The sequence below is a fragment of the Dipteris shenzhenensis genome, chromosome 17 (genome assembly GCF_047967505.1).
Source record: "Dipteris shenzhenensis isolate YYH24624 ecotype China chromosome 17, Dip_SZ_1.0, whole genome shotgun sequence".
NCBI lineage: Eukaryota > Viridiplantae > Streptophyta > Polypodiopsida > Gleicheniales > Dipteridaceae > Dipteris > Dipteris shenzhenensis.
In genome coordinates this window covers 39,548,894-39,565,031 of record NC_141612.1, presented here as the reverse complement: position 1 = coordinate 39,565,031, position 16,138 = coordinate 39,548,894, and the positions used below count along the sequence as shown (strand labels likewise).

General features: G+C 42.8%; 1 protein-coding gene across 1 annotated transcript; it reads right to left on the bottom strand.

Annotated features, from left to right (window-relative positions):
• Positions 1–9,998: 9,998 nt before the first annotated feature.
• On the bottom strand, positions 9,999–11,285 carry LOC147892099 (ribonuclease 1-like). The gene is made up of 4 exons (XM_087388572.1): positions 11,157–11,285; positions 10,746–10,895; positions 10,319–10,511; positions 9,999–10,222 (listed from the first exon to the last, which is right to left on the bottom strand). Exons 1-4 carry the CDS (start codon positions 11,283–11,285, stop codon positions 9,999–10,001), a joined length of 696 nt encoding a protein of 231 aa, XP_087244698.1.
• Positions 11,286–16,138: the final 4,853 nt, after the last annotated feature.

Here is a 16,138-nt window from a genome sequence, read left to right as displayed (position 1 = left end):
ATAGATTTGTATAGCCCTTGATTATACTTTCTTTCCTGCTGCTTTTATTCAAAAAACCTGCATAAAACACCTTCTCCTATTGTCCATAACCTCCCCACTTGAAAACAGGTTTGATTTCTATATATTTCAGCAACCTTCTTGGGTCTAACACACTTCTATAGCTTCTATCTTTACTAAAAACACCAGCAGTCTATTTTTCATGATAAAAATTAGACAAAAAGCCTCTGTTCTTGCATTCCAGACAGTGTATTCCAGCAAGTACAAATGCCAGGTAGTAAAATACAGCAAAAACTAAAAACGTTTTTGACTTTTCCAGCACTGTAGGTGATTGTGACTAGCTAGGATCCCTCTTCATGAAGTCGCCCTGTTCTCTGGCTGCACCAGTATGCATAAATAGCAACCAATACTCACATAAATCAGGTCGCCCTACTTTTGTGCACTACCTGGCTCTGGTTCTGGACCAAACTTTGGTTGCTCTTCTTCCCTCCTGCCTCTTTCCTGCTTCCGACATGTGATTATAGCAAAATCACAATGCTTACCTCTTTTGACACCCAAGGGCAGCAAAAAGCAAGAACTTCCCATGATGGAAGTGCTCCCTCTACCAAGAGCTTGTTGTCCACAGCCTCCACACTGCAAGTTCAGCACTCTCTACTCGAAAACCTCACTCCTGCCTCTCCTGCAAGCTACTTTGGTTCTGGTTCTTGCTCCCTTCTACTACGAGGTCCCTCCTTCTATATCGGCAACCACCCCTCGACCCTTTTTCATGCCCTCCACCGAGCATCAATAGACCTCCCTCGTTCACAGTTCTCCTCTTCCATCAAGTGGCCCTTCGATCTTTGCCCCTCTGATGGACCTCTAGGGCTTCAGTTGTGACCTCTAAACCCGAGAGCTCTCCACAGTAATAGTCCACCAGAGATAAGCTTCAGTAAGGGAAGCCCACATCCAAGGCTTTAGTTTTCCAGCAAGAGTCTGTCAGATACTATCCCTGGTCCTGAAACTCGCTTCTGCCTTCGCCTAGCTCACGGTTGGCCACCAAGCCACAGTCCTCATTTCCCCCCTTCGCCTCAACTCTCTTTCCCACCGTCTCACAGCTCCTTTTCGAGCTCTCCCTTCCAGAAAACCCCTCTGCCACCTCTTCTTTCCTTCTTCGGTCATCCTGATTCTCCCTCGAGCTCACGATCACCTCCCCCTCAATCCTCCAGAAGCCTCCAGCTCCTTTTTTATGTAGACACCTCATGCATGCCTTTTTATCAAAGCCACATCATCACGTGAAATTCACCACTCTCCATTAAAAAATGCATATAGCCTCCAAGGCACATTGACCTTTTGGTCACTCAATTCTCACACATATCAGCATGCACCTTAAGACTTGTATGCACCCATGTACATGCTCATGAAGAGCCCCTTGGCATGGACATCAGAACATATCAAATTCTTGTAACATGCAAGAACATGTTGACTCAGGAAAATGTTAAAAAAAAACCTTCATGACTTGACTTCATAAGACCCCAAAAACATTTTGCTTGATCACACACTAGACACCCTTGCTTTGGAAGTCTGGTACAATCACATAAGACCCCAAAAACATTTCGCTTGATCACACACTAGACACCCTTGCTTTGGAAGTCTGGTACAATCACATTGCTTTCCATCATCTCCTAGAAGTCCCTGTAGAAGTTTCTACCATCTGTACATCAGTGTAGAGTCCTTTGGGGGTGTCCAGAACTCAGTGCCACCACCAACTAGCTATATACATAGCTATGCACCTACCCATCAACATGCAACAAGTAAAAAACATATTTACATTTTTGTCCACTCAACGTGTCAAGTGTTGCTGCATTATAAAGCAGCAACTGGGTGAGTCGTTGTGCTATCCGTAAAGCAATGACTCATAGTCTGGCTCAGTTGCCGACTAGTTTTTGCTACTCTTTAAAGATTTCTAAATTTTTGTTCAAGGTTTGTGAGCATAAATGGGTGCTATACTACCTATCCTACCTACATAAATTAAAAAAGCACAAAAAACAACTTAAAAACATCAAACGGGAGATTTTCAAGGGGCTGGGCTGAGAAATCACTCTTGTGTCAACTCAATTTGATCCAAACTCATTTTCTAGTGTTTGTAAGTGAGATGTGACACCATACACACTTTAGCAATCATCCCTACTAGCTATTCCTACAATGTGACAACAAAAACCATTAAAAAACAAGCTCATGAAAAACACTATATGGACAGAAGTGGCAATTTCTACTTTTCCTACTCCAAAAACACACTTTCGTCCTTCAAACCCAGCCTATACTTCACCCTCAACACTTCTAGATAAGATAGGAGCATTGTGCAATGGGTGGATAGTGATAGAATAGTGATAGAAGGCTTGTGCAATGCAACATCATACCTTCAACTCCCTGGCAACAGTGCCAAAAATGTGTAGTTTGAGTGATGACTCATGTGTCATGGGGATCTTGGAGGAATGCCGTTGAAGCCTCTACTCTCAAACAACTCCTCGTGGGAGCTTCTTATATGCAAGCTGCATGCTTGTGTCACCCAAGCGTCTGCTAGATCGTGAGCAAGTGATTCCATGAGGGGGAAAGAGAGAGGGGAAGGGGAGAGGGGAAGGGAGCATGTGGGAGCATATGGGGAATGGGGGCAGTGGCAATCACAAGACAACTTAGCAAGAGGAAGAAATAAGACTCAATGTAGGAGAATGAAGAGAAAGAGAGAGCTTCTATTCCAAAACTTGCAAGTACACAATGAAGACCAAAGTCAAACTTTTGGCCTTGTATACATTTCCACCTTTTGAAGGGAGGGATAACCCTTGTACTCTGATGTACCTCTCTCATTCTTATTTTACAACAACCACTTGGTCCCATTCGGCTTCAAGGAGAATATCATATTCTAATCCTCACACTCTCTCCTATATCTTTGCTTACTTCACATGGTACATGAAGTGCTCAACTTGCTTCGGATGTTAGTTCTGAATCGTTCAAGTTTAGATAACTTTGTTGGCTTTACAAACGAAGGAGCAGAGCGAGAAAGTGCCAAGTGCTTTCTCAATGTTAACCATGGCAATGGTTAACAATTGGGTATAGGAGATTGTCAAGACATCCTCTGCTAGGTCTTTACATACCCACATGGTCTTTGTTTTGTGGTGGATGAAGATTCATTTGAAGAAGTAAATAAAAACAATGGAGGGAAGGAACCAACTCACATCCACAAATTTTGAACCGGATGTAAACTTCATTGATGAGTGAATATTAGATATCATCTTCATCCTAAATGCATCTAGACAGAATGGATCAAGAAGAGGCCATGTTGTACTATCTTGAAGCTAGGAAAAGGAAGCGGATGGAGGCTTCCATATGCACCCTTTTTTTGAGGTACTTCGTAGCATGGATTATAGAAAAAAATACCAGACTTTGTCAAGGAGGTAGGACTCGTCCCTGCTGAGAACATTAACTCCCTAATGTTTGAGTGGAAGGCTTCAAATATTATCGTGAGACGTTCCAAGGGTTGGGTTTTGAGTTTGGTGGAAGGAAACATATTTACATAGCTAGCAAACAATGATATGGAAGATGTAAACATGTCAATCTCTCTCCTTCTCTCTCTCTCTCACACACACATACATACACACACACACACACACACACACACACATTGTCTCACCTTGGAAACAAGTGCAGATTACTAGGGACTTCTCTACCTAGTCCCCACCCTTGAGCTATTGAGCCACTTTATTTAATAGGTCCATGGCTACCTCATCTATGTTGGTGCCCTTAACCACTTTGCTGGCATCCTTGCCCTCAATAATACAAATGGTCTTGCTAGTATGAAATACGATAGAAGGAGCAATTGGTGATTTTTTTGGTTGATCTTTATTGTTCATATAATCATCCAGGAGCACTACAGTCTTGCTACACAGCTCGAAGGACGTGGGATTCAGGATAAACAAGTGGTCATGTAACTTGGCATCCCTTAATCCAATAAGGAATTGATGCAAAAGCCGTTTATCGCTCATCCTCTCATGCAGTTCATAGCGGGAATTTAAGTGTTTAATCCTAGCGATGTATTCCCATAGGGTTTTATGCTCTTATTGCTTAACCTCATACAACTGGTTGATTTCCATTTTGGCTCCATGGGGGTGAATCCCACTGTAAAGGCCTTCCTTAATGTTTCTTGGTTGGTCTTTTCCTGATCAAAGGTCTCGCAGATTTCCTCGAACCTTTTGATGTGGGAGATGTGATCTCCTTCTCCTAAGAACTTAGTCATGAGCTTAGAGATCATGACTGGACTAATCGGTAAAGCATTGGTGTCTCTTGCCATGACCACTTGGGGGGTGGCCCCCCTTCCTAGTACTTGTATTAGGATCCTCATTGCCTCATCTATGAGCATAGTTTGTGGTGTAGGCGGAGGTGATGGAACTATACCATAGTTGGGTGGCCCTAGTGGGGGGATATAGAAGTTTGTCAGCCGGATAGGAATTGGGTTTGCTAGTCTTGGCCTCGTGGGACTTCGGGCTAGCATATGTGGTGGACTCGGGTCTACTGGCCTTATTGGTATGGGCCTTGGCATAGGCATGCTTACATTAGGCATAGGCCTGTAAGATGGAGCCATGGGGAAAGGAATGTCTTCTAAGGCTCCTCACCAGGTGGTGTATAGATTCGAATGAGGGGCCATTGGATGTGATAAGGTGCTCTCCCCAAAGTCCATTTGGTCATTTCCCACCCATTGGGGCTTGGTGGTTAGAACCTAGGTACCCAGGGCTTAGAAGTAGTTGTAAAGGATGGTTCACCCTCATAGAATCAAACATCTAGTCCTGTAGGTTCCCCAGCTGAGATAGGTGCAGGATTTCCTTGAGCATTATTTGATGCGGACACTGGTGGGGGTCTTGCATTCCTTTAGCCACTCTGGTTTTTGTGGCAAAGGGATCGACTAGGGCGAGGTCAGAGAAGCCGAACCATCCCATGAGATTAGAAAACGATTCTCTCATACACGAGGCTGTAGTGGAAGTAGTGGGGGATTGGGGTCTTATGGAACTGGAGGTAGGAGCCACAGAGGCCCCAAGAATTCGGTTCAAGTTTTCCTCCATTTTAGCTAAAAATCTCATAGCATCCTCCATGCGTGTGGGAGCGTACACCAAGTATGAACCTAAGGTCAAGATCCCAGATGGAACTGACAATGTGGCATTACATGGATCGGTTTGGGATCAACGCCTATTACCCTCCTAGACCTTAGGTGCATGTGTTGCCTACTCCACTTGGCTTCTTAGTAAGAATCAATCTTTGTGCCTTTTTATCCCTTAAAGCAACAATTGATGCGTTAGCCTTAAAGAAGCAACTCAAGTAGTCTCTACGTTGGCTGCATTTAAAGCAATATAATAGTGACTCTTATAGTAGCGACAATTGAATAATGCAATGGGTGAGTAAAGGAGCAATTGAATAAAGCAACTGATTGTTTAATGTAGCAGGTTAATATAGCAGCGACGACGAGTGGTTGATAAAGCAATGGGTTGCATTGCATTACCCTTAAGGCAAGGATTGACCTCTTAAGTGAGAGTCATGAGTTCATTAACTACCATGTGGAGGTGGGTGGACAATTGGTAGTTTACATGTCAATCGTCGTGCTGCATTATAAAGCAACAACTGGGTGAGTCATTGCGCTATCTGTAAAGCAGCGACTCGTAGTTTGGCTCAATCGTCGACTGGTTTTTTCTACTCTTTAACAAATTTTGAATTTTTATTCAAGGTTTGTGAGAATAAATGGGTTATACTACCTATCCTACCTACATAAATTTAAAAAGTGCAAAAAACAACTTAAAAACATCAAACGGGAGATTTTCAAGGGGCTGGGCTAAGAACTCACTCTTGTGTCAACTCAATCTGGTACAAGGTCATTCTTTAGTGTTTGTAAGTGAGATGTGACACCACATACACTTTACAAATTATCCCTACTAGCTATTCCTACAATGTGACAACAAAAAACTCCAAAAAACAAGCTCAAATGGGTGAAAAATACTATATGGACAGAAGTGGCAGTTTCTACTTTTCCTACTCCAAAAACACAATTTCCTCCTCCAAACCCAGCCTATACTCCACTCTCAATACTTCTAGATAAGCTAGGAGCATTGTGCAATGGGTGGATAGTGATAGAAGGCTTGTGCAATACGACAGCATACCTTCAACTCCCCAGCAACAGTGCCAAAAATGTGTAGTTTGAGCGATGACTCACGTGTCATGGGGATCTTGGAGGAATGCCATCGAAGCCTCTACTCCAGTCAATCCAACAATTGATGAAATTGCACCCTTCGATGACTTGAGCCTCACTAATCTAGAGGCAATCCAACAAACACAGAAGACAATAGAGGATGTCGCACCAGAGTATGATATGTCCGATGAGCAGTTCATGAATTTGTAGAGGGAATTGTTTGGGGAGAGCTGGCACCTCAAGCCAGCAAGTCCCATAACTTTTTTTTGGTATATCCCAAACAACCACCGTGCTGGTTTTATTAAACTATTTTTGTGAATCCCAAATGATAAATCCATGCTTATTTTTATATATCCCAAACAACCACCGTGTTGGTTTTATTAAATTTCATAATGAATCCATACATCCACAAATCCATTCATCTTGTAATAATAGAAGCAAACCACTGCACTGGTGGCTATTAATATCCTAGTGCAAAGGGAGCATGGGGGAGGGATTGGGGAATGGTGGCAGTGGCAATCACAAGACAACTTAGCAAGAGGAAGCAAGATGACTCAATATAGGAGAATGAAGAGAAAGAGAGAGCTTCTATTCCAAAACTTACAACTACACAATGAAGGCCAAACTCAAACTTTTGGCCTTATATACATTTCCACCTTTTGAAGAGAGAGCTAACCCTTATACTCTCATGTACCTCTCTCATTCTCATTTTACAACCACTTGGGCCCGTTCGGCTTCAAGAAAAATATCATATTCTAAGCCTTACACTGTCTCCTATGTCTTTGCTTACTTTACATGGTACATGAAGTGTTAACCATGGCGACGGTTAATAGTTGGGTATAGGAGATTGTCAAGACATCCTTTGCTAGGTCTTTTCATACCCACATGGTTTTTGTTTTGTGGTGGATGAAGATTGATTTGAAGAAGTAAATAAAAACAATGGAGGGAAGGAACCAACTCACATCCACAGATTTTGAACCGGATGTAAACTTCATTGATGAGTGAATCTTAGAGCTCATCTTCGTCCTAAATGCGTCTATAGAGAATGGATCAAGAAGAGGCCATGTTGTACTATCTTGAAGCTAGGAAAAGGAAGCGGATGGAGGCTTCCATATGCACCATTTTTTTGAGGTACTTGGTAGCATGGATTATAGAAAAAAATACCAAACTTTGTCAAGGATGTAGGACTCCTCCCTGAGAACATTAGCTCCCCAATGTTTGATTGGAAGGCTTCAAATATTCTCATGAGAGGCTCCAAGTTTGGGTTTTGACTTTGGTGGAAGGAAACATATCTGTATAGCTAGCAAACAATGATACGGAAGATGTGAACATGCCAATCTCTCTCATTCTCTTTGTCTCTCTCTCTCTCACACACACACATAGAGACTTGTGACACCCTTAATCTCTCTCTTACGTCCCTCATCTTACGTCCCTCATCTGCCCTCTCTTGTCCCCCCCCTTCCCTCTCTCTCTCTCTCTCTATGTGTGTGTGTGTGTGTGTGTGTGTGTGTGTGTGTGCGCGTGTGTGTGCGTGTGTGTCACACGCACATGCACACACATGGACACACACACACACACACACAAAATTTTTCCCTTTTCTCTTACTTACATGCACTCATGATATGTGCACTCTTCCTCACCTTTACTAACAACACAACCACCCCCTTTTTTTTTTTTCTTTACCTTAGGCCTTTTATCTTCTTTAATTTATTGAGTAATGGTGCACCTTTTTCTCTAATTTAATTGATATGGCTAAACATCCATATTTAAAGCTTATTTATTTTATTCTATGAGCATATCCCCCTTCTCCCCTTGGTAAAAAAATTATTAGCACTACTTTCCCCTCCAACCCCCGCCCATACTGTGTGTGTGTGTATGGGTTTAAAAGAATGTGTTAAATTTCTTGTATTACACTCTACTTTTCCTTATACCACACTCCTCCACTTTGTAGAAAAAGCCTATGTAGTTACAGACACTTATACTTTGATAACAACTTTGATAACAAGATGATATTTTTTGGCTTTATTTTATGTTGTTCTTTTTAGGTGTATTATCTCTTACCCCTACTCTTCTCTAGTTTCTTGACCTAGCATATAAATTAAAGGGTTCTATGTCCACTGTGTGGTAAGATTAAAACACTAGTTAAGCTCTTTGGTATTTGGCCCATGAACTGGGATCTTACCTCTTTTTTTGGTTCCTCTATAATTAGTTCTCTAATATAGATCCCTTGTGTCATATTATTAATGACAAGGGCTACCCTAAAACTTACCAATAAACCCCTTAATGTTACGAGACTACATACCCTGCTTTAGAGAGTCTACATACCTCTAAGCCTTCCCACACCTCAGCTGGCCACCGCCCACGTCCTTTAACATTAGCAACATAGTTTTCTTTGTTACGTTCCATTTGCCTTAGCTCCCTCTCTGTGCCTTACGTCTCTCTCACAAGTCCCTTGTATCTACTGGCTCCCTCATTCTAGTGCTTCTCCTCCTCTTGGAAGCTAGCATGAACCTTTTCTAGCTCGGCTCTGCTCCTATTCGGGCTTCAAGCCCCTGCTTTGTTGCCATCCTTGGCTGCCTGCAGTCTTTGGTGCTCTGTCTCTCCACCAATGAGAGGCCAATATGGAATCCTTGATTCTTTTAATGCCCAAGACTTCCCATTGGCTAGTTTGCTTAATCTTGAATATGGTAGAAAGAAAAAGAGATAGATGGAATGGACTAGGCCACATTCTAAGAGGAAGTGAGTTGACAGCTCAGAGAAATCTTAAGAGCCTAATGGAACATGCCCTTTTTGAGTCCACAATTTCCCTAATGTTGATTGGTAAGTCCCCTACTATGGTGCTTCTATCCTACCATCGATTGCTCTGTAAGTCCTTCGTTGTGGTGCTTTTCCCTTGCTTTCTTAGGATTGAAGTCCATGTGTGATTTCCTTTTGTGGTGGTGAGGAGATTGTGGTGACAATTTATTCTATGTACAGTATCCCTGAGAATGCAACTGGAGATGATGATGTGTGAATGGTGAGAATGTATCTACCCTTTGGGCTTCTTTCTTTGGCATTGCAAGAGAAATTTGGAAATTGAACCTTAGAAACATACATCTTCTTAGCCCTATCCTCTGCGCTAGTTACATTAGTTGGATAATTGCATTTAGTTTAGTTCAATTAATTTAGTTACATTAATTGAGCTGAGTGACCTTGTATATTTGTAAGGGTTAATCAAAGCATTTTTTTAAAATTTAATGAGAATTTGGTTTTTGTCACAACCTTTTTCTATGCAAAAATCGAAAAATGTTGGCATTGGAACCATGCGCTTTGGATGGAGAGTTATCAATTTAACAAGAATGGAACCTATTATTATAAGACTTGCTTATGTATAAGAGTTCTTCAAGTGCAATATCCTAACACGTAGAAGTAATTATTATGAAGAAGAAGTGCAATATCCTAACGTGTAGAAGCAATTATTATAAGAGTTCTTATTCTTGAATGCACCTAACATGTAGATTCTCTTCAAAGTTTTGAGAAACAACTCTAAACAATATACAACTACCAATGCACAATTTTGTTTGCATTAAATCTTATGCACGTTCTATTCTAGTTCAAGTTTGGATCACAAACAACTCTAAACAATATGCAACTACCATTGCACAATTTTGTTTCCACATTCTAAAGGTACCATTGCAACGTAGACGTTGACGAGAACATTCCTTCAAAGAGGGCAGGTGACAGAAGCGATGGCGATGGCTATGACGCCTTCCTTGCATCAGCCTCGTTTTGGCCAACTCTCCGTGACCTCCTCTCTCCTCTAGAACGATGGAAACGTGACTTGCGATTCACAGCTCCCACTCGGAACTACTGGGCACTCAATTACTGTGGCCGCATCGGTCGCCACGCACACATACACCTGATACAGTTGCACATTGCCTGACGCATCTGTGTTGCATTCCACCCCCGGCGTCTTCCCAATTCCTTTCGTCAGAGCGGCCGTGATGTCTGAGAGACTGTAGGAGTTGCCATTGGGTTGAATTCCTGCAATCCATGGCATTGTTTGTGGGCTGGCGGAGTCTACAAAGATCGAAGGAAACAGGTGCTAGTGCGAGAGGAAATATAATGGATAGCGCATACCTGCGCTTTGTAAAGCACCCAGAACGTTTGCGCTCTGCCAAAGGCTCAGCGCAGCCTGGAAGTATGAATGTTCATCCAGCCCCGAGCATGTCCCATGCTTCGTCCATTCATGTGACCAGAATTGAGATCCGTCTCCGCTCGGGCACGCAAGTGTCTCCCAATACATTTGCAATTGGCTTACCAAATCAGATATCTGCAAGTTCAAAGTCTCTCCCATGAAGAGCTTTTAAAAGCATTTGACAGAAAACTTCAAACTAAAGTGAATGCAGAGTCTATAGACCACTAAGTGCTATCACCGTCTGAGACTCAATGTTCCATTACGGGCCTGACTTATGAACGCAATTCGCCCTTCAATCCGTGATTCTCCACAATTAATGATAGTTTCTTTTGACCCACCCAGCTAGAAGGGAGTACGCTGAAGACTTACCAAAGAGGGATTAAATGAGCCACCACAGTTCGATGGGTAAGAGCCATCGTCGTTATTGGGCCACAGCCCGTGAATGGAGAACTCCGACGCAGGTTTGCCGGAGTCAGGGTAGCAGCATCCTTGGGTGGTGCCACAATAAGAACCAGGCCACTGCCAGGAAAGCGAGCAACCATCGATGTTCCCAATCAAGAAATTATCAATCAAGACAAATTTGCAGTGCCAGGCCAAACAAGTGCAGGCTGACGAAGAGACAATTTGAAAGAACGTGCAGATCATCACGCAGCATTATCGACGTTACATTAAGATTTCCAAAGATTGCAAAGCACCATTGAAGAATTTTGCAAAGTTCCAGGCCGAACGACTGCAGGTTGAGGTGAAGAAGATATGGGAGGGAAGGAAGGAATTACAAACCTGCTGGACGAAGTAGAAGAAATCAAAGCTTTGGGCCTGAGGGAGCTGGGGGAGAAGGAGGAGGAAGAAGAAGAAGGAAGCAGCGATAATGGAAGATGGCGAGCTCTGGTGAAAGCTGTAGCCGGCCATAGCTGCTTGAAAGATGATGATTCAAGGGGGTAGTTTGTTGTAAATGACGATTCAAGGGGGATCCTTAGATAGTTTGTTGTGGATGGGCATATACCCTTGCACATACCTTCTCATATTAAGAAGCCTTGTGTGAATTCATATACCCGTTGTAGTTTCTTGGCTTGGCTTATCAGGCACCAAGCTCCTCACATGGTTCACACTCTCATTCCTAGTCTCTACGACTCAATGGGTGCATGCACACTTCGTGCAACCTCTTCTCTCTCATATGACTCTCTTGTTAGAATATGCTACTGAGCTAGTCTCATATGACTCTCTTGTTAAAATATGCTACTGAGCTAGTCTTTAGAGTCGAATTTGGGGCACCAAGAGAATGTTTGACACATCATTGAATATATCTTCTAATGTGAAGGCCATGACTTTCTAAGACATGCTCTAGTTTTAGGCCTAGACCCTCTACTATTATTTATTTGTATCTATGTGTTTATGTTCTTTGTTACAATAGGTTATTTGAGTGGGCATCTTTGGAATACTCAAAAGAGAACCAATAAATTTTGTACTAGGAAGGCCATGAATTTCTACACACCTTAGACATCCACATTTTCTATATAGGAAGATATATTGGGTACTACTTACCTGCTTACCCTATCTAAGCCCTATATTTCCTTCATAAAAATAATATACCTATATTTTAAGATCCTTTACACATATGTTCCCTTACTTTTTTTAGAATGATCTTTAATCCATTTAACGAGCTTGTGGATGATAGGGGTTATGTTGAGAATGTAAGGGGGTTCACTATGTACAAACCCTATATATTGCATGCGTTCAAGGTCTATTTTGTAAAACCCCTTATCTAACGAATTTTGCATTACTAAAATGCACCCTCTTCATATTCAATTTGTAATTTTCCCAAAAAGACTTTTTATAGGACCCTTTTGTAAGTGAAAATGTGAGAAAAAATGAAATCAAATATGTCCTTTAGATGTTGAACTCACATGATGCCCCCCCCCACCCCAACTGCCCCCTCACATGATGGTCCGTGCCCCCTTGTGTTGAACTCCCATGATGGTCTCTTCCCCTACCGCCCCCTTCCCCCTCCTCGAGAAGTTACACAATGTGCATAAAGATATAAATCTATGCAAAGTGTAGTAAAAGGCATGTCCCAAAAGTAAAGTATGAGTGTGAAAAACATTGTCGTATTCCCAATTTAACGTTTGCCTATATATTATTGTCACATTCTGGAATATAGAAAGGGTATGCAAAGAGGTCGACCTATATCCAAAGAGTGGTAAAGGGCATGTCCCAATGTAAAGTACAAGTGTGAAAGAACTAATAGGGCCCCCAATCTAACGTTTGGCTATATATTATTTTATGATGATATTATTGTAGCCCTCATTTTGTCTAAGGTTTGTTTATATATTATTGTATCCCACATTTGTATCAGAGCAATAGTTGCTCCACCTTACTTCTCGACCACCTGGCTATTGTGTAGTTTGGTTTAGAGTTTTAACCCCTATTGGCCTATAGTATATGTTTTCATCATGATTTCTAGACCTGACTAGCTTCATCCTGAGCCATGAATCCATTTGACTATCTATTCCTTGCTGCAAATGGCCACATAGGTGGTAGCCTAATTGTGAATTAAGTGAGCTTCCCATATCTAGGGTCTTCCAAAAATGGCATCTAGTGCTCCTTGAGCATTCAAAACATGTATCATCACAAAGATAATATTGAAGTGCATCCAATCTACTGTACTAGTTTATCATGAATGAGCCTTAGAGGCTCTACCTTTGTTTCATCCACTAGATTTGATGTTGGAATTAGTCTTTTCAAATGGTGCCATAGATTATGGATTTGCTAAGAAACATATTTAGGCTAGCGCCTCCGTCTAGCATATCATTCATAGGCCTTTTAGATGCCAAAGTAATGGTAGTGTTGTGGACATCCCCTTTCTAATGGTGGGTAGTGATCAAGGCATGGAGTGTTCCCTTACTTTAGTTTTCTATATTAGCACGTTGATTTTATGTTCATGAGGAATTTTGGGAGATGGCATCCTTGGTATCAGTGACCATTACTCTAGGATTTTCTTGTTCAATCATCCCCATTATATGTATGAGTAGCATGACCCATCTACGATGGGTTAGAGACCCGCTCCGCTCGGGTCTAAAGGTGGGATCTTAAAATGTTGTTAATTTCAAGAAAGTAAAATTTCAAGTTTCAAGACCCCCGCATAGCTCAATGATTTAGGTAGATGAGAGGCATGTGACCTTAATTAAGTGGTAGAGCATTCACACTAAAAATCCCCCCATCCCCCCCCCCCCCCCCTCCTCTCTCTCTCTCTCTCTCTCTCTCTCTCTCTCTCCCTCTCTCTTTCTCTCTCCCCCCTTAAGCTAGCTGTGCATTTTCCATCCTTGGGCTCTCCTCTTTTGATTCCTCTCCCAACTTATCACACAATTGGTAACCGATCTTCATATATGCCTCAAAATTTTTTGTCTACCTTGCAAAACATCCAATATTTGGTCCTTTAGTCCATGTTGAAAAGTGGTAGATAGCGCTGCCCATAGTTGGCCACCATCTCAATTGCTACCAACACATATTCAACTTCCTTTTTTAACATGTCATAGGAGAAGCTTAGACTTACCCACCCCGACTTCAGCTCATGTGTCACAAACACTTCGAACATCCAAACCTCTATAGGCATATCGAGAGGTGTGTGTGGCAAGGCATGAAGGGAGGGATGGTGCCGTAGATAGGAAGGAAAGATCTTGGAGAGGCTTGCTATGTAGATTACCTCTGAGTGCAAGCCTAGGGTCTTTTTTTGCTTCCCTCATGGCATATCTCCCAGATCCCCTCAACTCAAGCTCCTTCTACCACATGGCAACTCTTCCTTATGAAATAGAATAGAAGAACATATGGTAGCCATATGTTAAAAAATGTAGTAAACATTTGCAAAGATTAGAGAAATGGCACATTTAAAAATAGATTTATGTCTGTCTATTTCTATATATGTATATATATCTGGAGACCAATTAAGCCTTGACATGCCTTTAGTTAAGGAAAACATTTTTTCGGGCATTACATTCACATCTCTCTCTCTCTCTCTCTCTCTCTCTCTCTCTCTCTCTCTCTCTCTCTCTCTCTCTCTCTCTCTCATTTGTATAGGTCTTCCACCTAGTTGGCTAGAAAATACTATAGTACCCATACACAAGTCGAGGGATCCTTTGGAGGCGTCGAACCGACCATTCTAGAAGGACATATAAATGACCATGCCGCGACAGGCATGAGAGCTAGAGGGCAGGCAGAATTTCGTGTAGAGCACTCGACTCTAGATCATATCTTCACACTCAAGGCTTTGATTGAGGAGGCGAAGTCACGTAAGCAACGGCTCTATTGTTGCTTCGTGGACTTCAGAAAGGCATTTGACACTGTGCCGTGTTTCAGACTCTTCCAGCGACTTCGTGACTTGGGATTTAGTGGGGAGATTCAATGGGCGATCATGGCTGGGCGATCATGGCCTTGTATGACAGAGTCACAGGTAGAGTCAGGACATGGGCAGGTCTGTCGGGGGAAGTACGCAGTACGATAGGGGTGAAGCAAGGTGTCCTTTGTCTCCGACACTCTTTGGTCTCTATATCAATGAGTTAGAGATGTACATACAGACGATGGGTGGTACAGGTTCTTTACTGGCAGGATCCACGATATCGATTCTCCTCTATGCAGATGATGTGGTTCTTATTTCTTCCTCCCAGCAGGGTTTACAGGCACATCTCCATGCACTCCACAGCTTTTGTCAGGACAGAGGGTTGTCTATATACCTTGGGAAGACCAAAGTCATGGTCTTCAACACGTCATACCAGGTTTATAGGAGAGGCGAGTTCTCTTTCACATTTGATGGGCAGGAGGTGGAGCTAGTCAGGGAGCATACATATTTGGGTGCCACATTTAGAGGTCCAGTCTTCACCATGACGCATGCAGCACGAGATAGGATCAGTAGAGGGTATGCTGCCTTGGCTCTTTTCGAGAGGCAGTGTGCACAGTCACATTTTCAGCATCCCGACACGAAGTCGTTACTTTTCGATACGTTGGTGAGACCTGCAGCCATGTATGCTAGCCCCTTTTGGGTAGGAGATCTCAGTGTTGCAGATTGGAGACGAGTAGAGATGTTACAGATCATCATGTTCTCCAGATTGATCAGAGCGAAGCCCACGGTACCGCATCAGATTACGTTCGCAGAGTTCGGAGCTACACCCCTAGCGCTAGATGCAGCATTTCAGTCAGTTACATACTTGCATAGGATCAGGGCACTCGGAGACTCAGCAGCAGGTAGAGCACGATTATCGTGGCTAGCACTGACATCCTCGCAGATGTTAGCAGAGAGAGGTCATACTTTTTATTGGTACCACACACTCTCCACATGGCTCACCTCGCTAGGCTTGGATATGGATAGGCTGCCACCATTTCGATACAACATAGATGCCCCTCGCCTCCCTTTCACTCGACATGAGCTCAGCCAGGTTATCAGGGTAGATTTGTTGCAGCTACACACATTTCGCACTTGGGTTCATCCCACGGAGCTTCCTACGAAGATGGCCACATATCGTGACCATTTTCTCAGGATTTCAGAGGATGGCTTCATCATATCCCCAGGATATATCGGCGTCCATATGTCGCACTCACTCAGGATTGCCTTGGGCTAGCTCAGGGTATCTTCCCATAGATTAGACGTTGAGGCCGGCAGGATGCGTCGTACAGCTACCAGACATATACTCAGGCGAGAGACTAGGATATGCCCTTGTTGCACTATGGGGGAGGTGGAGACTGAGGAGCACTTTGTTTGCAGATGCCCTTTATAT

What these genes read in the sequence shown, in the direction of transcription:
- LOC147892099 (XM_087388572.1), bottom strand. Translation starts at nt 11,285, where the DNA reads ATGGCCGGCTACAGCTTTCACCAGAGCTCGCCATCTTCCATTATCGCT. An exon ending in TCTTCTACTTCGTCCAGCAG is followed by an intron (nt 10,896 to 11,156) that starts GTTTGTAATTCC and finishes CTTTCCTGGCAG; the next exon opens with TGGCCTGGTTCTTATTGTGG. An exon ending in GGGTGCTTTACAAAGCGCAG is followed by an intron (nt 10,223 to 10,318) that starts GTATGCGCTATC and finishes CATGGATTGCAG; the next exon opens with GAATTCAACCCAATGGCAAC.